General features: G+C 46.5%; 1 protein-coding gene across 1 annotated transcript in view; it reads left to right on the top strand.

The window, feature by feature from the left end:
* Nucleotides 1–23,224, top strand: part of TTC9 (tetratricopeptide repeat domain 9) — a 35,476-nt gene that overhangs the window by 7,569 nt on the left and 4,683 nt on the right. The window contains exon 2 of the mRNA XM_086319989.1: nt 21,391–21,573. Within this exon, the coding sequence (XP_086176115.1) occupies nt 21,391–21,573 (183 nt within the window). The remainder of the gene's footprint in view (nt 1–21,390; nt 21,574–23,224) is intronic.

Here is a 23,224-nt window from a genome sequence, read left to right as displayed (position 1 = left end):
GCTGGGTACACAGACAAGGTCACTGAACTTACATATATACCTATGTAACTTGTGAGACAGAAAATCCAAGCTCAGAACAGTTAAGTCCCTTGCCCATGGTCACATAGTTGTATATGGCAAACTGGAATTTCTCATCTCCCAGGTCCCTAATTTGAAAGCCTATGATTTTAAACACTCACCCCACACCCTCCATCTTTAGAAGTTTCTTTCTTAGGTACAAAAATTTGCCTCCTTGAAATTTCTATCGATCCATTCGTAGTCTATCTACCTTTTGAAGCAACACAGAATACATCTCATCAGTGTAACAGGGGAAACCCTTGACATTTTTAGGGCAACTTGCTTGCCCATCCTCCAGTTTTGTCTTCTGTAAGTTATTCCTTTTTTTATTTTAATGAAAAAAAAGTCACTACTTTTTTTTTTTTTACTGTGATGTGCTTTGTATGTTTAGGATTCCCATTTCATGACCATCCTGGGTGGTTAAGGGGAAAGTGTCCTGTACTCTGCACCAGGTTCTATGTCACTAGGAAGGAGACTTGAATTTATATGGACAGAGAGGAATAAGAATCTGATGAGTCACAATTTCTAATGAACCGTATTATGCCCCTCTATCCAGAGTGTGTAAATTCTAGTTAAGAGGTCTTGAGAAATTTAAGTGGATCTGTTAAGAGTAGGAATTCATTTCAGCCATTACTTTTTCAGTGATCAGTTTTGTGGATACAATAAGGAAAATGACCCACTAGAAGAGGAACATCTGGACTTGTCCAGGTGCATTATTGCAGACCCGGTCAGTTTTAATGTCATGAGAGTAATGATCCCATCATTTAAAAATATGTTCCGGTTTAAGTGCTAAATGAGATTGGACACAATATTATTCTGTGTGGCATGGAACATTTGCTCTCCTAACATCCTCTAAAGTAGTATTTATTTTTAAGTTTGTGTTTTTGTGACTGACTGATAAGTTCTAACTTTGGGAGCCAAAACCTCGTGTCCCAAGAAACGAAAACAACCCCTCCCCCAAACCCAGCAGTAAGCAGTCCAGTTGGCTCTGTGTATAGTGGGACGGGAACTGAAGGAGACTCATGTGACAGCTGGTGGCACATTCACTACATACATGAACTTAATCTGGTTACAAGACCTCTAGTCTTGAGTTTCCTCACTTGCTAAATGGGTATAATCATGCCAGCTTAACTCACAGGGTAAGGATGAGAAGCAAGAAGATAATGTATGAATGTACTTTATAAACTATAAAGTATTGAAGTATAAGTTAGCCTTTGAAGTCAATGGGGGTGTTTAGGAGAAAGACAAAAGAATAGAAAAAAGAAGTGGGGGGCTTCCCTGGTGGCTCAGTGGTGGAGAGCTCACCTGCTAATACGGGAGACACGGGTTTGACCCCTGGTCTGGGACAGTCCCACGTGCGGTGGAGCAACTGGGCCCAGGCACCACAGCTGTTGAGCCTGTGTTCGAGAGCCTGGGAACCACAGTGAATGAGCCCATGTGCCACAACTACTGAAGCCCACGTGCTCTAGAACCCATGCTCTGCACCAAGAGAAGCCTCCACCACAGTGAGAAACCTGTGCAACACAAATGGAGAGTATCCCCTGCTCTCTGCAACTAGAGAAAAGCCCACACAGGAATGAAGACCCCCGTACAGTCAAAAATAAATAAATAAAATTATTTTTTAAAAAAAGAAGTGGGGGGAATACCATGGTAGTCCAGTGTCTAAGACTCCATGCTCCCAATGCCAGGGGACCCGGGCTTGATCCCTGGTCAGGGAACTGGATCCCACATGCCACAGTGAAGACCTGGTGCAGCCAAGTAAATAACAGATAGACATAAAATAAAAAGAAATAAGGAGTGGGAACTGCCCAGTGAAGGAAATTCCCACTAATTCTAACAATTTTCAAAGGGATCCTTGAATAGTATCCCTAGTTGCTGCTGCTGCTGCTAAGTCGCTTCAGTCATGTCCGACTCTGTGCGACCCCATAGACGGCGGCCCACCAGGCTCCCTGTCCCTGGGATTCTCCAGGCAAGAGCACTGGAGTGGGCTGCCATTTCCTTCTCCAATGCATGAAAGGGAAAAGTGAAAGTGAAGTCACTGAGTCATGTCCGACTCTTCTCGACCCCATGGTCTGTAGCCTACCAGGCTCCTCCGTCCATGGGATTTTCCAGGCAAGAGTACTGGAGTGGGGTGCCACTGCCTTCTCCAAGTATCCCTAGTAGATACTAGGAAAAGTCTCTTGATGCATGGTTTCTACATTCAGTATCTATCCCATTTGGTTTCAAACACACACACTCAAATGATTCCCCAATTGCAGGTCATCCACAAAAAGAAAAGCACTTGCTAATAAAGCAAAAGTGTTTCTGATGAGAAGAATGTGACGGACATTCTTTGCAGGCCAAGTTCCCCCACTTGTCTTCAGATGTCCCCATCGAGAACACAGCAGAAGTGTGACTTGATGGAGTGATACAGACAGCAAGTTCTGTCTCTCATTGGTCAGCTGCCTGGAATCAAAGGATCTTGCCTCAAGTTTTCTGACGTCCGAGGGTTGGAGTCCAGAATCTCGGAGGTCCTTTCCCGCTCTGCAAAGAATAATTCTCCATTCTTTCTGAACTGGGTGGCCATTACCCAGAATGGGAGAGATCTGTGTGGATGGATAGGAACCAGTCTCCAAAATCTATCATTATGTGAAAAGGCAGGGGTTTCCCTGGTGGTCTAGTGGTTAGGAATCCATCTCCCAATGCAGGGGACACGGGTTTGATCCCTGGCCCGAGATGATTCCACATCCCACGGAGCAACTAAGCCCATGGACCACAACTACGGAGCCAGTGCCCCAGAGCCCACGAGCTGCAACTGCTGAGCCCAGACACAGAACTACTGAGCCCACCTGCTGCAGCTGTTGAAGCCTGCACGCCTAGGGCCTGTGCTCTGTCGCCGGAGAAGCCACTGCAAAGAGAAGCCCACGCACCACAACCAGCGAAAGCCTGTATGCAGCAGCGAAGACCCAGCTCAGCCAAAAATAAATAAATAAAAATCTTTTTTGAAAAAAGGCAGAATGCAGAACAGTGTTTAAAAAGTATAAACTAGCATCAGCATATACACTAGTACAGTATTTGCTTTCAAGAAGATTATCTGAAATTATGCAAGTGAAGCTGTTCGTTTGAATACAGAACTGGACATTTTTCCTTTTCTTTTTGATGATTATGACTTCATTGTTTTTAGAGCAATTAAAGGTTTATAGACCTGGAGAAGGGAATGGCAACCCACTCCAGTATTCTTGCCTGGAGAATCCCACGGACAGAGGAGCCTGACAGGCTGCAATCCATGGGGTTGCAAAGAGTCGCACATGACTGCGTGACTAACCCTAAAAATTTACAGCAAAACTGAAGGTAAAGAACGGAGATTTCTCGTATACTGTCTGCTCCCATATATGCCTAGCCTGCCCTGGAGTGGTATGTTTCTTACAATAATCTGTATTGACCCAGAACGATCACCAAAAGTCCGTGGTTTACTTCGAGGTTCTCTCTCCTGTTGTACATTCTGTGGACTTAGACAAATGTATGATGACATGTCCATGTCACTGTGGTGCCATACAGAGTGCTTTCCCTGCCCTTAACATCCTCTGTGTGCTTCCTCTTCATCTCTTAGCCCACCCCAGCCCCTGGCAGCCACTGACCTTTTTACTGGCTCCATCGTTTGCTTTTTCCAGAATGTCCTATAGTTGGAATCGTACAGTGTGTAGCCTTTGCAGTCTAATTTCTTTCACTTAGTCATATGCATTTAAGGTTCCTCTGTGTTCCTTTTTTAACTTTTTCTTCTAAATCTTTCTATAGTGTATGACTTTTCTAAGTATATGCATTATTATTTTTATTTTTAACGAAAAACGATGACAGGATTATCTGTGTGGAAAGATTATGCATAGTTTTGCTTCTTTTATTTTCCCCCTAAAAAAAGCCCACCTTATTCACGTAATTTTTAATGCTGTTCTGGATGTTACCTGAGTCTTGTCTAATCATGTCAGAATGTGACACATAAGATGTCAAGCAAAATTATCCCAAGCCCCAAACTTTCTCTTATTATCCCATCTTATGACTTATCCTTTCTGCAGTGCCCATCACCCCAAAGCACACACAGGGCTAGGTCCTGGCAGCATGGTACCCCCACAGCAGGGGGATGGTAGCACATGAGTGATGGTGTGAATCTGCTGGTGAGATAGGGAAGAAAGTTGAGTCAGAGCTTGTGATACAGACTGGTCCTGAGCAGTTGTGATGTGCCTCTGGTGTAGAGGAAGGGACCGTATCGGTGGTCCATGACCAAGATTCTTTTCGGCCCCTGAGTCTAGGAAATCCTGCCCCGTCAGTAGCTCAGAAACAGCACCCGGAAGGAAGCTCACTGGCTCATCAGATCCTTATTGGATGCTTGCCATGGCTGTTAAATCTCAAACCCACTGTGTTCTCCACAGAACATGGCACGGGGTTGTGGGAGCAGGGTTCTCATCTAGACTCTGCTGCTCACTTGCACTGTGATTTTGGAAAAGTCACATCACTCCGAGCCTCAGTTTCCTCATATGTAAACAGCAAGGTGTTGGGTCAGATGCCCTCCAAGTCCCCTTTCGGAAGTGTTGAGCCGTCTAGGATTTTGAAAACTGTCTAGTGTCCCCACCCCACCCCCACCCTCCTCTAGCCTCTCTCTCTTCTGGAAGCAAGCAGATTTAGAAAGGAAACAGGAAACAAGCTCCCTTTTGTTCTAGTTTACTGATAGGTGCTGACAAATAGGCATGAGAGATCTCAACCAAGATTTCCAAGGTAACCTTGCAAATATGAAGGTAAACCAAAATAAAGGAACCCACAGTCTTGCAGAGTGAGAGTCAGACAGAGGGTCTCCGAGAGGAACGAGAGTGGGGTTGGAAGCCTCTTTAAAATATTACCTGGGTGCTGGAATCTAAAGTGATGGCACCAGATATTACCTATTGCTGCTAGATCTTCTCAGATTATTCCAAAATTCAGACTTTGATTCTTAGCAGGCCATCATTCACCCTAGGAAATCTGGCAAAACTAGCTACATTAGACCAGGAAGTTCTGTTGGAGCCAGTAAAAGGCTTTTAAGAAATGAGCTGGGAGTGGTGGGGCCAAGCGTTTCAGGGAACAGTTGCTAAGCTGTAGCATCTCAGAGAGTTGCTACCCTTGGCTTAAGACTGGAGAGCCCTGAGGAGTCTCGGCCAGGTCCTGAGCACATCTGGACCAGGATGTGATTCTGGACCTATTGCTTGTGCAGAGTCAGAACTTAGCTCCTTTCTCAAATGGACCCGAACCTCAGATTGCAGATGCCAACTGGTCATTGGAACTTGTGTCTCTGACACCTCCAGGGAGAGAAAGGCTGTGTCCCTGTGTGTGCCAGTGAAAATGGGGTAGGGGGGTGAAGAGAGGAAGCAGAGAAGCACAGAGAAACAGGCAGGCACAGACTTAGACCCCAGAAAACCTAAGGACAAGGAGGCCTAATGGAAAGGAACTTTACTTAGCATAAGAGGGTCTGGCTTTGACCCCTGACTTCCCATCTACTCCTCCATTAACCTTGGTACAGTCCCAATCTTAACAAGCTTCTGTTTCCATTATAGCATGGGAGCAATAATATGCACCAGATCGGACTGTGATGATTGAAATTAAAGGATACATGCATGCATGCCCACTACAGTGCCTAGCACGTAACTGATGCTTAATAGGTGATGGCTATATGTAAATCTAGCTTCTCTGGTGGCTCAGGCGGTAAAGCGTCTGCCTACAATGCGGGAAACCTGGGTTCAATCCCTGGGTTGGGAAGACCTCCTGGAGAAGGAAATGGCAACCCACTCCAGTATTCTTGCCTGGAAAATCCCGTGGACGAAGGAGCCGGTAGGCTACAGCCCATAGGGTTGCAAAGAGTCTGACACGACTGAGCGACTTCACTTTCTCTTTCATGTGTAAATCTAACTCCTACTCCAGTAAGTGCTGTGGCAGGAAAGTGTGCAAGAGGGGAGGACAAAGGACTCAGCAAAGGAGACTGGGGGAATATGGGAAGCAAGTGAGCAAAAGAGGGATCAGGGCAAGTCTCAGCTCTTAAGTGTCTGCAGGGCAGAGGAGGTGAGCAAGATGTGAACCGAGAGCCTTTGGTGTGGGTGTTTCCTACCTGGGCCCACGAGGCTGGGTGAACAATAATCCACCAGGCTTCCTCTGAAAGGCAGCTGATCTCCTGCAGGACCAAGGGCCATGGGACCCCTAAGGTTTGTGCCTGCTTCCATTTTCTCAGGGTATAAGTCAAGCCATTGACTTGTAACATTTAGAAACTGCTGGGTTCTAGGCAGACATGTCTCTGGCCTGAGATTGTGCAGGCAAATAAGCCTCAGACAGACGGTGTCTGTTCTCCACCCCTTTCCATCCTCCGCCCCAGGATGCTCTGACCCATTCTTTGAACTGAACTAGCAGAGAAAGAACCTCGGACTCTCTCACAAGTCAGACCAGTTCAGAGTCTGAGAGCAGAGAGCAAGGATGTTCCAGGAAGAGAAGATTCGTGCTGTGATCTGCTGGGTTCCCTGGGGAGCTTCGCAAGCAAGAAAGCGGGACTGACGGGCTGGGGAGAGGAGGCTGTGGAGGAAGTCGAGGCCCCTGGGAGAGGGAGAGAGGGTGCTAAGCCAGCAGCCTCGTGCCCACTTTGCCTGTCCTCTGGTGCCCTGTGCTGGAGCCAGCTTACTGAGCTGCCTTCCACTGTCAGATGAGGAAAGCCCCTGGGCTTGATTAGGGGTCCTGGGAATAAAAGCCCTCGCAGGTGTTTCTTGGCATGCGTGCTAAGTTGCTTCAGCCACATCTGACTCTTTGTGACCCATGGACTGTAGCCTGCCAGGCTCCTCTGTCCATGGGATTCTCCAGGCAAGAATACTGGAGTGGGTTGCCATGCCCTCCTCCAGGGGACCTTCCCGACCCAGGGATCAAACCCACGTCTCTTACATCTCCTGCATTGCAGGTGGGTTCTTTACCACTAGTGCCACCTGGGAAGCCCTGTTTCTTGGAGCCTCCCTTTAATCCCAGCTTACAGGCACTCCTCTGCCATGATGCCTCGGGTCCTCTTATGATCCTGGGTCTCTCCAGATGGGCACTTCTCGAAGGGTCAGTGCTTTCTGCTCAGGAAACCCTTCAGCAGCCTTCACTGCGTCTATCCTCCCAGGGTCTCCCCCTGCTCTCTTTGAAGACATAATGGGCAGAGGTAATTTCTTTAAAAAAATAAAATCACAGTTGATGAGGGTATTCTAAAAAAAGATCATTTCTCCCCTAAGAGGAACTCTGATGCCTGTTAGTACAAATTCTTCCCCCTGATACTCAAGCACACATTTATTTATTTATTTATTTTCACAAGATTTGGGTTTTACTTGGTTGTGCAATGTTTGGGTTGCACAAATGTTAACAAGTTTTTTCACCAATGTTTTCCACTAAAAACATTTCTCAGTGTAATTATCTGTTTTTCTACAGCATGATTTTAATGTCCATGTCATGTTCTTATACCAGTGCCCCATTATTTATTTAACCAGTCTCCTACGGGTGGATCTATAAGTTATTTCCAACACTTTGCTAATATGTACAATGCTGCCACAGAGAAGCCACAGAAGTGTTCTTTCTGCTACATGTGTGCCTATTAACTAACTTATCCCCAAACATATCTGGTGCCATGGAAGAACGGTGGGAGAGATGATCAGAACAGGAGAGGTGTTTTTTAAAGTCTAAAAAGAGTACAGGATGGCATTTTGGCTTCTGAGATTCTTTTCCCCCATCCTAATTCAGAATTCCTGCCAATGGGCATGACACGGGTACTAGCCAGAGCTGACAAGATAAAGATAACCTCAGGTAATGAGTTTCTTCTGAATCTATCTGGGTATATACCCATCATCACATTCCAAATGGCCCAACTGGTTCTTTCAGAGTCCACTTCTAACCCGACAGGGTGCGAATGGAAGCAAACAATAATCCTGGCCTACCTTCTGCCTCCTGCTCACTCCTCTCTTCGTGTATGCCACAATGAAGTCATGTAAGAAGCGGGGGCTGGGGAGGGGATAACTCGTAGGTAAGATGCCGTAGCAGCCAAGTCTCCTTCCTTCATGAACAGGAGCACGTGACAGGCAACAGAAAGCTGAACTGACCTCAGACTTTGACATTACAACTCTTGAGCAGATTCCAGTATCCATCACAGGGGTTCCCACCTCCGCTAATGCCTGATGACCTGAGGTGGAACTGATGTAATCATAATAGAAATAAAGTGCACAATAAATGTAATGCATTTGAATCATCCCGAAACCATCCCCCCCAACCCCACCCCCACCCCACGAAGTCCACGGAAAAATTGTCTTCTGTGAATCTGGTCCCTGCTGCTAAAAAGGTTGGGGACCTTAAAGGACTGTCAACATAAGCCTTTAGCTTATAAGATTTTAGAGTGGCTTTTCACCTTCGTTCTTCTGCTTGCTATTTTGTAAGCCAAGTACTGGTCAACAAGCGTATAAAGAATATAAGGGTATAAGAATATAAACTCCCTGAAGATATCAATATCTTTTGAATATCTCCATTTCTTTATGAAGCCCTGGCACAGCCTGTGGTGAATGAGTTCTCATAAAATAAGTTTACAAAGAGTCTGTACCGAGGATCGTACAGTGATTGTGAGAGGCATGCAGCAGCCCTTGAACACTGGGGGCATCCATCTGAAGAATACAAAGGGCAGGGAAAAAAGGGCAACTTGGGAATGGTGAAAAGAAGAGACCTCCAAAAATAATGTTGCTAAAACAAAATGCAAGAAACACTTGGCAATGTTTATTGAATCCAGGGCAAGCATGTGCTGCTGCTGCTGTTGCTGCTAAGTCACTTCAGTTGCGTCCGACTCTGTGCGACCCCATAGACAGCAGCCCACTAGGCTCCTCTGTCCCTGGGATTCTCCAGGCAAGAATACTAGAGTGGGTTGCCATGTCCTTCTCCAGTGCATGAAAGTGAAAAGTGAAAGTGAAGTTGCTCAGTCGTGCCCAACTCTTAGCGACCCCATGGACTACAGCCTACCAGGCTCCTCTGTCCATGGGATTTTCCAAGCAAGAGTACTGGAGTGGGGTGCCATTGCCTTCTCCAAAGCATGTGCTAGAACTGGAAAAATACAAGGTCAGAAATTAATATGAATGGAATCCTAGGAGATTTATCCCATGAGATAAAGCCAAATGACTTGTAGTTGTGAGAGCAGCATCAGCAGTAGTAGGGGAACTCTACCTAGGTGCCAGGGAGGGCAATTATGGTGAGAATGAAGATACTGCCCCCTGAAGGGTCCTGGCTCCCTGAGTCAGCCAGCTTCCCATTATCATAGGTTCTTAGTGCCTTAGACTTGGAAAAGACCTTTGGGGATCTGTGAGTCTAGGTCTCTTTGCCCACCAGAGCCAATGTGGACTTGGGCTTAGACAATCCTGGCTCTTTTTCTAAAAATCAAATGGCCCTAGAAAATCACTTAGCTTTCAGCCTCAGCTCTTAGATGCAAAACACATTAGACCTGTTTTCCCAGAGTCACTGTCAAGGTCAGATGAGTCGTGAAACACTATACAAGTGTTTGGTATTGCTACTTACTGAGAGTACAATGTATGTAAACCAGTATGATTTAGTTTTTCTGTGCGGGGTTTTAAAGATGCTTTAAACCCCCAAAGATGCTACACATGCTTGTCTGGAAGGCAAAGAAGATATGTGTCAAAATAACTACAATTATGGGCATGAGCTGAGTCTCGGGCTGTAAAAAGTGATTTCATTCTTTGGAAAATGAAAGGTTCCACTTGTTGATCATACCTGTGGATCTGGCTTCACTAGAAAACGACCTCCCTACACATTCTGTTGACTTGCTCTTTTGGGCTTCGCTGGTAGTTCAGTTGGTAAAGAATCCGCCTGCAATGAAGGAGACCCCATTTCAATTCCTGGGCCAGGAAGCTCCCCTGGAGAAGGGATAGGCTATCCACTCCAGTGTTCATGGGCCTCCCAGGTCGCTCAGATGGTGAAGAATCCACCTGCAATGCGGGAGACCTGGGTTCAGTCCTGGATTGGCAAGATCTTCTGGAGGAGGGCATGGCAACCCACTCCAGTATTCTTGCCTGGAGAATCCCCGTGGACAGAGGAGCCTGGCGGGCTACGGTCCCTGTGGCCGCAAAGAGTTGGACACGACTGAGCGACTAGGCACAAAGCACACGTGTTCTGTGAAATTGTTACCCTTAGTCAGGGGTGTGCTGTAATTTATAATTTATAGGTTTTTAGAAAACTAGTTATTTCTCAGCAAGTTTGAAAAGAGGGAAATTATCTGATCTTGATAAAAAGCATCTACTGAAGAAACTAAAGCTAACATCATACTAAATGGTGAGAGACTTAGTGCTGTCCATGACTCTTCGTAGCAGCATCACTGATAATAACCCAGTACTGGAAATGACCCAGCTGTCCTTCAACAAATTAACAGTTTAACAAAGTCTGGTCCACTCACACCATTGAATACTACTCAGCAATGAAAAGGCGTGAACTATCAATACTTGCAACAGCTTGGATGCATCTCAAGGCGCCTTATGCTGAGTGAATAAAAGCTGATTTCCAACAACTTCATACTATATGATTCCATTTATATAACACTTTGAAGTGACAAAATTTACAAACGGAGAACAGATTACTGGTTGTCGGGTGAAAAAGGAGGTGGGCCTACAGGAGGGACTCTTGATGAAACTGTTCTGTAACAACTTTTGGGGATAGACAGAGGAAACTATGTTTGTGATAAATGGCATAGAACTAACATACACACACACCAGTCTGTGCCAGTCAGCCCTAAAGGAAATCAACACTGAGTATTCATTGGAGAACTGTTGCTGAAGCTAAAGCTGAAGCTGCAGGACTTTGGCCACCTGATGCAAAGAGCTGACTTATCGGAGAATACCCTGATGGCTGGGAGGGCTTGATGGCAAAAGGAGAAGGGGGAGGCAGAGGATGAGATGGTTAGATAGCATCACTGACTCAATGGACATGAGTTGGAGTAAATTCCAGGAGATAGTGGACAGAGGAGCCTGGTATGCTGCAGCCCATGGGGTTGCAAAGAGTCAGACCTGACTTAGTGACTGAGAAACAACAACAAGGTTGGACTATCTGAATAAGATCTGTGGATTGTGTCAGTGTCAACATGATAGTCAATATATTATACTGTGGTTTTATTAAGATATTATCATTGGGGAAACTGGGTAAACGGTGCGAGGATCTCTGTATTATTTCTTACAAACTGTGTGAATCTAAAACTGTCTCAATAAAAATTTGAATTAAAAAATAGTATCATTGGGGTTAGTCTTGCCAGTGGCAGCTAAGATAGATGTTGTTTTAGGAAGAAACCAGAGACGTGTCACATCGACCCTATTAGTATCACAGTCGACTCTCAATGGAACCGGAGATGCAGGTGGTTTTAGGACATAAAAGAGAAAAGCCTTGGTGGAAACTCTGCACTTGGTTTTGTTTGTTTGTTTTTGTCTTTGAAGGCAGAGAAACAAGAGGAGTAGAGGGTCCTGGAGAGTTACGTAGGAAGCTTCCAAATGATATGCGTACAGATAAAGTACGCAAATAAAATGAACACAGTCTCCATCAGGGTTCCACAGTTACACCTGACAAGAAGCAGAACTCGAGCCTCAAAGCTGCCTAATGAAGAAACTGAATTAAAATTCATTATAGGCAGTTGAACACTCTAGGAGAGCACTGTGGGTAATGCTTAAGAGCATGGTCTTAGGTGACGGGTGGCTTAGAATCAATCCCAGCCCTGACACTTATTTAGCTTTGTGACCTTTGGCAAGTGACTGAAGGTCCTTGGGCCTCAGTTTCCCCATCTGGAAAATGGACAAAATACTAGACCCTACCTCACAGGGTGTTGTCAGGATTAAACAAGTTAATGCTCAGACTACTGCCTGGCCCATTCATGCTTGATCGAGGTTACCTGCTCTTACTCTTATTACCCTTTCTAGGAGAATAGATGAATACCATCTCCTGGTGCAGGGCTGGATTCTCCAGAGCTCATCATGAAACATGTCAGCCTTCTCCCTGTTTCTTCATTTCTTTGACCTGGGCTTCTGTTCACCAGTCAGAAGTCTGTAATCACCAAGAAGAAAATAACCCTTAATGTCATATGTTGACTAAGAACAATTGTTTGCTTAGGTGTGCACCGAACTGAACTGAAGGTCTTCTGGGACCTGTTTGCCCTTGGGGGTAATCTTGGGGCTCCCAGTAGCTATTCTGGACTCTCATGGTTTAACAATGGATGTTCCTTAGGAAACATACATTGAAAATGCTAGAATGTAAAGCACTAGCTCAGGTGAGGTGGCCCACCTGCAGGTGCCCACTGGGAACTTATTAAACATGTGGATTACAAGGACTTCCCTGGTGGTCCAGTGGTTGAGATGCCGCACTTTCAACACAGGGGGCACAGGCTCAATCCCTCCATGGGGAACTAAGATCCCACATCGGTGCAACGTGGCAAAAAAAAAAAAAAAAAAACAGCAGAATTAAAAAAAAACAAAGCGAAAAACTGGATTACAGGGTTCTTCCCTAGACCTTTGGAAGCCGCATTGCTGGACATGGGGCCTGAGAATCTCCATGTTAACTAATGATGATTAGTTAGCATGGATGATTTAATGAGAAACACTCGTCAGATGTCAGGGTCTGGCACTTGAGAAACCCTGACTTTTCTCATCCTGCACACAAGCCTTCAAAGTCGTGCGTGCACGCGCGCGTGTGTGTGTGCGTATATGCTTGCATGCTCAGTCACTTCAGTCTGACTCTTTGTGATCCTGTGGACTGTAACCCACCAGGCTCTTCTGTCCATGGGATTCTCCAGACAGGAATACTGAAGTGGGTTGCCATGGCCTCCTCCAAGGAATCTTCCCAATCCAGGGATTGAACCCATGTTCCTTATGTCCCCTGCACTGGCAGGCAGGTTCTTTACCACTAGCGCCACTTGGGAAGCCCCCCTTCAAAGTAGACAGCAGCTGTAATTACCTTTGTGCTATGCTGTGCTTAGTCACTCTGTCATGTCCAACTCTTTGTGACCCTGTGGACTGTAGCCCACCAGGCTCCTCTGCCCATGGGGATTCTCCAGGCAAGAATACTGGAGTGGGTTGCCATGCCCTCCTCCAGGGGATCTTCCCAATCCAGGGATCGAAACTAGGTCTCCCACATTAAAAGGTGGATTCTTTACTGCTTGATCTTTATTTTTACCCAATTCAAAACCAAATCTCTGAGAGGCGAGCTCTTTTAACCCAAGGACACCGGGTGAGTGCCAGTGCTGGGGACATTGTCTTGAATCAGCTAACTCAGAGGCACCGAAACTGGCCAGCCATTTCTCTACTAAAAATATTTCCCTCCTCCCTCAAAGGCCATCTCATGCTCTGTAGAGTCAGGAACCAGACCTGTTCATTTTTCTTCCACATCTGGCTTTCAGAGCTCCTAGCTTTCCCAAATTGTTAGGACTCCAGAGGAGCCCAGCAACTTTGGGTCTGTCTGCTACGCCATCCGTAAAGCTATCAGTGAAATACAGACGGTGGTTTCCAGTCATCCACTTGTGATGAGAGAAGGGCTGAGAGTAGGCAGGAGGCAGGATTCCTGTCTGCAGTTTAAGGGTGTAGATGGGTGGAGGGGGCAGCGTACAACCAACTGTGGATTCAGAGGCTATCTAATCTATAAGTGAAAAAAAAATAGTCCCAGAATCCTTCCCCATTCTTTCCCTAAGCCTCCTTTTCTGGCTACAAAGCTGCTTTGTATACCCACCCACCTCCCCCACAAACACACTTTCAAAAAGAAAACCAGTAAGTAAGATTAAGCATCAAACCTAGATATGGGAAATGTTTGGGTCAAGTGTGAGTTTATGTACGTCTAAGACCAGGAAACGAAAAATGAGAAACTGGGGTAGGGCTCTGCCCTCGCTGCACAGGTTTGTGGGTGGAGCATTTTTGGCTGATCTTTGAATCAGCTCATGTCCACGAGCATGTGCCATGGGTCTGGCCCTGCGCCCAGGCTTCCTTCATGGCTCAGTGGGTAAAGAAGTGGCCTGCAGTGCAGGAGACGCAGGAGATTCAGCCCCTGGGTCGGGAAGATCCCCTGGAGTAGGAAATGGCAACCGGCTCAAGAATATTTGCCTAGAAAATCTCGTGGACAGAGGAGCCTGGCAGGCTGCAGGCCACAGGGTTGCAAGGAGTTGGGCACGACTGAGCGCGCAGCACTGCACCCAGCTGTGTGGCACACTTTCTCACTGCATTCTCAGAACAGACCAGTGAGGTTGACAGAGTCATTATCTTTATTTCAGAGACAAGGAAACCGAGTCTCAGAGAGGGCCAGTCACTTTCTAAGGCCTCACAACTGGCCAAGAGTAGTCAGCATCAAAAAAAAAAAAAAAAGTGGATTACAGGATTCCACCCTAGTAACTCAGGTCTGCTCTTAAATTCTTTGTGCCCCTTAGAAAGTAGACATCTCTTTGGGCAAACTGGAGATGGCCCGTCTCCTCCCAGCTGTCTTCCTTGCCCTCCCCACAACCCAGTGAAATCAAAGCAAGCCAAACATAGATGATTTCTGTAATGAAGATTCCTAGGCATTTGGGAGGGCCCAAAGCTTTAGCTAAACAGCCACTGTTGAGGGGAAGATCTGTGTTACGTGGCAAAGGCCACGCAGTCACACACCCTGACCTAGTAGTTATAACCCTGGGATTATAGGTTATATTTACCATAAACAAAACCTCCATGAGTATATCTATCATAAAGCTACTTCAGTATCTAAAATGTAGAGGCAACATAAATGTCCAAAAAGAAAAGAAAGAATCAAGAGAAGAAAGTTGTTTTCAGAACTCTTAAGTATTCATGTACACTGAGAGGAAACTCAGCACTTTTGTGGAAAGGTGAAATTGGGTGGGTCGTAGCAGTCCTGGGTATGAAGTCTAATAAGTAAAAATACCCATCATTTCACTGCACACACTAAATTTCCATGGCTATGCCATAGAAAGACCCTCTGTCATTTTGCAGTGTATACAAATATCAAATCACTAGGTTGTATACCCGAAACCAACAAAATATTTTGTCAACTTCACCTCGATTCCTTTTTAAAAAAAGGAATCAAGATGCTAAAGAAGACCCTCTAAATTACCTTCCAAAATGTGTCTGACCTATTCTTGAAAATTTGCTCTAAATTAAGCTATAGTTTCCTGCACTGTGTGTGCAGGATTCGGAATGGAGATTTTCTCTGATTAACATACATGTTGCTAGGGAAACCACACTTGACCAGTGTTTTCCTAAAGAACGAGCGTTTATGACAATCGGTTTTTGTGCCCAGCGCTGTGTGAGGCATATAACATACGTTAATTACCTCATTTTATCATCACAGGAGTTCCTGCAAAGTAGGTATTATTATCTTCATTTAACGCATGAGAAGGAGGCCGAGGGAGATGAAGTAACCTGCCCAAGGGCCTGGGCTAGCCTGTGTTGGAGCTTGGACTCCAGCCTAGAACTCTGTCTCCAGATGCTGCCCTAATCTGCAGCCAGGACTGGCACAGTCCCTTGAGCCTGTTCAGGGTGGTCGTGACCTAGACCAGCTGTGAAATGTCCGGAGTGTCACCTCTCTCCAGATCCAAGCTCTTTCCACTTGACTGCTATGCCAACGCCCCTTGAAATCAATTTGAAAATGGCTCAGATCGTTTGGTTTGGGAAAATTTCCCCCAGGAATGTAATAGCCACTTTTCAGGCCTGCTTCCAAAAGAAGAGACCAGTAAGGTGTATTAGTCTCCTAAGGCCACCATTGTAAAAGGCCGCAAACTGTGTGGCTTAAAACAACAGAGATGCGTTGTCTCACAGTTCCGGAGGCTAGTCGTCCAAGACCAAGGTGTTGGTAGGGTTGGTTCCTTCCGAGAGCTGTGAGGGAGAATCTGTTCGAGGCCTCTCTTCCAGCTCCTGGTGGCCTCCAGCATTCCTTGGCTGGTAGGTGGCCATCTTCTCCCCATATCTCTTCACATCTCCTGGGTGGGTCTGTCTCTGTGTCCCGATTTCTCCTTTTTATAAGTCATATTGAATTAGGGTCAATCCCGCTGACCTCATTTTGACTTGACTGTCTCTGTAAGAAGGTTGCCAAAGGAAATGGCAACCCACTCCAGAATGCTTGCCTGGAGAATCCCAAGGACAGAGGAGACTGGTGGGCTGTAGTCCATGGGGTTGCAAAGAGTTGGACATGACTAAAGCAACTGAGCACCTCTGTAAAGACCATCTCTCCATGTGGGATCACATTCTGAGGTGCGGAGGATTAGGACTCCCAAAATACCTTGGGGGGAGGACACAATTCAACTCCTAATGGCGAGGCAGCCTTGGGGAGCGGGCTCCTCCTCCTCACTCCTGGCCCTTGGTAGGTCTTTCCTTTCCTCCCATCCAGCCCATGCTCCCCTTTTGTCCAGCAGGTAAGGGCAAATAGCAGTGAATCAACTGTCAGAAGAAAACCAAAGCCTCCATGAACTTGGTCTTCCGCCTCCCATCTAGTTCCCTTCATCTCATGCCAACAAGTGGCATTTTGCCCAGGCTGTCACCATGCCCTGCATGCACCAGAAAAAACAGAAGCAAAACAAGTGTTGGAGCCAAGAGAGCCTGACATGTTTTAGCCAGAGGTCTCGGCGTGGTTGCCTTGGGCAACATCTAACTTACAATTTCCTCTGTCTGAGTGTGTGAGTGTTTGTACAAAAGGGTTCTTCAAGTTCCCGATTCTCTAACATGCTCCTACTGCAGACTCCTCTATGGAGCTAAGAAAGCCTGCCAAGCTCTTTTCATAAAACCATACCCTAACTCCCCAAGGTTGGCAGTGGAAGAGGAATCTCCACATGGGAGGCGTAACTGAGGATTCTCAGCCCCAACTCCTGTCCTCCAGATTTACCTGTCTTTTGTAAGTTGCACTAGCCGCCACTGCTGTCACCAGGTTAGGCTCAGAGAAGGCACTCCTTTCCAAGTATGAAGGGAAGCTTGTCTTAATTCTCCCCTGCTTGGCTGAGTCCAGGATGCAGCATTTATTCAAACTTGTCAGAAGACCCCAAACCAGAAAGTTCAAAATATTTCTTTCAAAAGGGCTTCTATCAATAGATAAGGTGGTCTGGGAGCCCAGGCCCATCTCCACCTGTCTCCCTACCCACCTAATACTGCATCTTCAGATCCAAATATACACGGAGGTCACAGGCAAGGACAAGCCCCCTTTCCATCCAGCTTGAGACCTGCCTTCCCAAGTCCAGCGTCTCCTCTGCGGAGACTGGCCGACAGTGGCAGCGCTCATTCCCTGCAGGGAAAAATCCTGCAGGAAAAAGTCCAGAGCGTTGGCTTGGAAAGACCACATCCGAACATCATCCAGTCTCTGTGCCCAAACAAATCTCCACAGGGAAGTGGTGGAATTGTGTTAGACAAGCCCTTTCTTGCACTTCCCACCAGTTCTGATGGTCATTGCCAACAGAAGATGCCTACCCAAAGTAACAGAACAGAATTCCTTTGGAAGAAGAACCAGTGAGACAATTTCATCCTTCTATTAGGTGGCGAGCGTTTATATTTATAAGCTGTTAGATTGAGATGCATGGTAGAGATTATTCAATGAAGTTGAGTCCTTGTTTTACAGGTAGGAAACTGAGGCCCAGAAAGGGAAAGTGATCTGCATAATGTTGGCTAGTGGTAGAAGTGAATCCAGCTCTTCTGATTCTAGAATCCAGCTCTTCTGATTCCCAGCCCAGCACCCTTTAGCATATTTATCTCTGATGTATAGTAGAGCACTGCTGCTGTTGCTGCTAAGTTGCTTCAGTCGTGTCCGACTCTGTGCGACCCCATAGATGGCAGCCCACCAGGCTCCCCCGTCCCTGGGATTCTCCAGGCAAGAACACTGGAGTGGGTTGCCATTTCCTCCTCCAATGCATGAAAGTGAAAAGTGAAAGTGAAAAGTGAAAGTGAAGTCGCTCAGTTGTGTCTGACTCGTAGCGATCCCATGGACTGCAGCCCACCTGGCTCCTCTGTCCATGGGATTTTCCAGGCAAGAGTACTGGAGTGGGGTGCCATTGCCTTCTCCATAGTAGAGCACAGAGACTTGTTATTTTAAACCTTAATTCAAACAGAGATCAAGTTGCTACAGTGTGGAAGAAAACTTTTCATGGATCATCAATGAATCCAAAATGGCAGTCTAAAATCTCCTGGGATAAAGGGCTCTAAGCACATGAGTGTAACAGCAGAGGAAACATATTTCAGGGGGTTCCCAATGCTAGTCATTTCTAACTCCTGGATGTCACTTATATCAATCCCTTTCTCCTGCCTTTCTGCCTCCATTTGAGTCAACCTAGTCACCATCATTTCATCATTCAAATACACTCTTGCCCTAAGAATAAAATCCCAGATCCTCAACATGAACCAGAAGGTTCCATGTGTCTTGGTTTCATCTTGCTTTTCTAGCTTTATTCTCTTTTACCCTTCCCTTCAGTCTCTCTGCTCCAGCTGGGCATGGCTTCTCAAAGCTCCTCAAATAGGTGTAGTCAGTCTTTCTTTCTCCCTGCCTCCCTCCCTCCCTCTCTCCCTGCCTCCCTTCCTTCCTATCTTTCTTTTCCTTGCCCCTCTCTTTATCTCTCTTCCATGCTGCTGCTGCTAAGTCACTTCAGTCGTGTCCAACTCTGTGCGACCCCATAGAGGGCAGCCCACCAGGCTCCCCCGTCCCTTCGGATTCTCCAGGCAAGAACACTGGAGTGGGTTGCCATTTCCTTCGCCAATGCGTGAAAGTGAAAAGTGAAAGTAAAGCCGCTCAGTCGTGTCCGACTTGCAGCAACCCCATGGACTGCAGCCTACCAGGCTCCTCCGTCCATGGGATTTTCCAGGCAAGAGTACTGGAGTGGGGTGCTGTTGCCTTCTCCCTCTCTCTTCCATATGTGTGTGTTAATCGCTCAGTAGTGTCCAACTCTTTGCAACCCTATGGACTGTAGCTTGCCAGGCTATATGGAATTTTTCCATGAAAAATCCATGAAATTTTCCAGGCAGTAATGCTAGAGAGGGTTGCCATTCCCTTCTCCAAGGGATTTTCCCAACCCAGGAATCAAACCTGGGCCTCCTGTATTGCAGGCAGATTCTTTACCGTCTGAGTCACCAGGGAAGTCCTGTTCCCTATAGAAAGGACAGGGCTTCCCTTCTTCTCCTTTCCACCTAGATCAGTGGTTCTCACACAAGGGTGATCCTGCCCCTCCCAGGGGACATTTGGTGATATCTGGAGATATTTATTTTTTTGCTTGTTACAACTGGCATCTAGTTGGTAGAACACAAGGATGTAGCTAAACACCCAGCAATGCACAGGACATTTCCCCACCCCTAGCCCACTAACAAAAAATAAAATATTGATAGTGCTGAAATTGAGAGACACTCAACATTTGGAACCCAGCTTAAACAGCACTTCTTCCAAGAAGCCCTTCCATGACACTTGATATTGGTTTAGGACCCCTCCCCCCTCAGGAGGCTCCTACTCATCACTTCTCTTTCACAGCACTTGGCACATGGGAGTATTTGAGATAATGTACCATCTGCTTTCCACTGCAGTGTACCAGCTCCAGGATGGAGCGGAGTGTTAGGTCCATCACCTCATCCCAGCGCCCTATGCGGTACTCGGTGAAGTTAGGCATCACTTTTTGTTTTGTTGATCCTGGGACATAGAGGAGGCCAGTTTACACAGGGGCCCTGTCTTTTACCGAGTGACGTGGTTTCTAAGGGCTTCACATGCAGACCCACAGATACCTGGGACAAGAGCACGGTCTTGGCAGCCAGGGGGAAGTGGGAGGATATCACAATTCTGCCACCTCCATCAGGTGATTTAATTTCTCTGGAACTGGATTTCATCACCAGTAAAAGAAGCATAACATAGAACCTGTCTCCTAGAGTTGCTGTGAAGATGAAAAGATGAGTACCACCTCTGGCATAGGCTAAGAGATTAATAATTGAGAGGAAGAAAAGGCAGGGGGAAAATAGACCCTTAGACCTATTCTGAGGGTCTCCTGTAGCCGCCAGGGCCTGGGTAGCGGGAAGAGGAATGTGGAAGGGACATCAAGAGACTGCTAGTCAACCTGTCTTTCTCGACTTCTTCAGCTCTAAAATGTGCCTACCAATATCTCATCTTACTTATCCCATGAGCTTGTTATATGCACCCCAGATAACTCCCCACCCAAACAAGAGAGGTGCCTAAAAATTACCTGTAGGTAGGGCTGAGTGCAGTCCAGACTGTCTTACCTCCTCCACCCTGGGTCTTCTTAAGAGCTCTGGCCTGCCACCCTTTCTTTCTTACCTGGATTCCCCACCTCCATCCAGACATTTGGAAAGGCAGCCCATTTGAATTAGAGCCAACCCCAGATTCCTCCATCTTCCTGGGCTCTGCCTCTAATGCCAGTAGGGACTCCACCCCCTGTAACCTGCCTGGCCCCACCTCCCACACGGTCTGGACCCTGGTCCACAGCCAGGTCTCACAGCCCACACCCAATCAGCAGGGGAATTCCAGACATTTTCACCGAATGAGACCTGGAAATTGATTGCTATCATTCTTTTGCCCAAGGTGGGGAGGGGAAGGACTTCCCGTTTTCAGGCCTTTTTGCTTCCCCCTCAATTTTAGACATTCAAAACCTGTTTTTAAAAGAAGCAAAGATCCTTTGTCTTGACTGCTCAGGTCAGCAGACAGAAGTGTCTGTCTGAGAATGGAGGGCAGGACAGGAAGAAGACTCTCAGCAGAGAACAGAGGACATGAGATGGGCACAGAGAAGTTTTGGATAGGAACCCCTTTAGCCCTGGGGGCAGCGGTTGGAGCCAAGTCCCACACAGATAGCCAGCAGCCAGTGAGGTTCAAGGCTCTTGACAGAACTCCTCTCCATCCGCAGAGCTGTGTGAGCACCAGGGCAGACTCCAGCAGCGTGGGGGCAAGGCAGGGGGCAGAGGGGCCTCGACTCCATGACTGAGGGAGGAGAGGGGAGCGTGCCGGTGGCATCAGCTTGGCACGATGGACCCTAGCATGCCAGCAGCTCCGTGTTCTCTGTGACCACAGCCGCCCACACCCATGCCGCCCATGCCCACGGGATTAGTAGCCTGCTGCTTCCGTCAACAAGTCTGACTTTCTGCCTTTGTGGCTGGTGGAACCTGGTGGGGCAGTTTCCCGATCTGGATTGCTTTTCTTCCATTTCCTGGTTCTCATACCTTCCACTCAGTCTGCAAAAGGATGTTTCTCGTTTGGGGTTGTTTTTTTTTTTTTTTGGTCCAAAATGCTTGACGAAAGATCTGGTCTCTTAATCAGTTCAGAGGCTGCTGCTGTTGTGTTGATGGCGCCTTCCCTTTTTGCTCCCTTCCTCTGTAGCCTGCCTGCTCCAGGCTGAGCTGGTGAACTATGAGCGAGTCAAGGAGTACTGCCTCAAAGTCCTGAAGAAAGAAGGGGAGAATTTCAAGGCCCTTTACCGGTCCGGTGTGGCCTTCTACCACCTTGGGGACTATGACAAAGCGCTCTACTACCTGAAAGAGGCAAGAACCCGACAGCCAACAGGTAAGGCAGCAATTGCTCTTTTCTGACCAACAGCGCCCTGGGGCAGCTCCCAGACCATCTCACCACCAAGGTCAGCTTTTTCTGGCTGGCAGGGCCGGGCAGAGGGAGAAATGGCAAGTGAGGGGTCAGGTGTGTCCTAGGTCTTGGAGCACATGGAGTCCGTGCCTTTGGGATCTGAGTTCCAGGGAGCTTGGGCACCTCTTCTGTTTAAATAGGATGTGGATTTCTTCATTTTTCCAACCCAGAATCCAGCCCTCTTTACTTATTCATTGAATCCATATTGCATTCTTACTACATGCTAAGATTTGTGCTGGCTGCCAGGGATGTAGGTAAGAAGACTCAGTCCCTAAACGTGAGGAGTTCACATTCTGGTTGATGAGACAGAATACAAATGGGTAATTTGGAGGGTAAGCCCAACATTCTTCCAGGAAGAATGCTCCTCCAGGCAGATCCCAGATAACAGAGCATGCATTATCTGTACCATTCGCTTAAGTCACGGCCACCAGCCCCACCATTCATTCATGCCACAGATGTATACTGAAGCAGGGCCAAGAACTCTTCCAAGTGCTGGGCAAATAGCAGGGAACGATGCTCAAAGATGCTGCCTTCAAGGAGTTTGTGTTGTAATGGAAGAAGATGGACAGTAAACAGACAGATTGATAATGTAATATTTAATAGTAATAAGTGCTATAAAGAAAATCAAGCAGAGTCAAAGGATCAAGACTAAAGTGGGTGCTATTGCAGACCAGGTGGTCAGGAGCACCCTGTCTGAGAAGGCATGTTTTAAACATTGACTTTGACTTGCTGTTGCCATGGTTGTTCATATGGCTGATTTTTTTAAAATGCAATTCTCCTTCCAAGGAATCTTGTTAGAATGAATTTACAAATACCCAACATACTGTTTTTTTCTTTTTTTTAAAGAACACTAATATCTTTATCCATTGTTGATTTGTTTCCTGTATATAATTTGTGTTCCCCCAACTACACTATAAGCAACTCGAGGACCAAGAATGAGACTCATTCAACAGAATTTTCTTGAGTACCTGCTATATGTCAGTACTATTCTGAATGCCCTGCCTGGCATTTTGGAATATTATACAGCATTCCTTTCTACTCCTGGAAGTAAACATCTCAGGCAACCCTGAAACTCTTATATTCTGGAGTGTATAGGGCTAAATAGCTATTCTCTGTCCTTCCCAACTCACTAACTTAAGGACTGGAATTGGGGGAAATTCTTCTATTTGTGGTCAGGTGGTTGCCTAGAAGAGCAAAATCGGACAATGAAGCACAAGTCCTTTTAAACTCTCCAATTAAAAAAAAATTACGGTCAGTATTTACTGATCATTTGGATTGAGCCCTTTCAGACATCTATTTTGATCCTCTCAGCAGTTTTAAGAGGAAGGTTTTATAATCCCTGGGAGAGGCAGCCTTTGGAGTCAGGCGCAGTGACTATGTGTTATCTCCTTGGGCATCTGACTTGATCTCTCCAGTTTTCATTTTCATCACAGTCAGGATGATGAGACATACTTTATAGGATTCTAATGAGGTCTCATTGAGACAATGAAAGTTAAAAACATGACCCAAAGTAGACACTCAAAAATGGAGGTTGTCACTTGCAAGACGAGACAGGAGATTCAAAGAGACTGGTAGG

This window comes from Bos grunniens, chromosome 10 (assembly GCF_055505025.1).
Source record: "Bos grunniens cultivar Pamir isolate PY7600 chromosome 10, Bosgru_T2T1.0, whole genome shotgun sequence".
In the NCBI taxonomy this organism is placed as follows: domain Eukaryota; kingdom Metazoa; phylum Chordata; class Mammalia; order Artiodactyla; family Bovidae; genus Bos; species Bos grunniens.
This window is presented reverse-complemented; position numbering and strand designations above follow the sequence as displayed.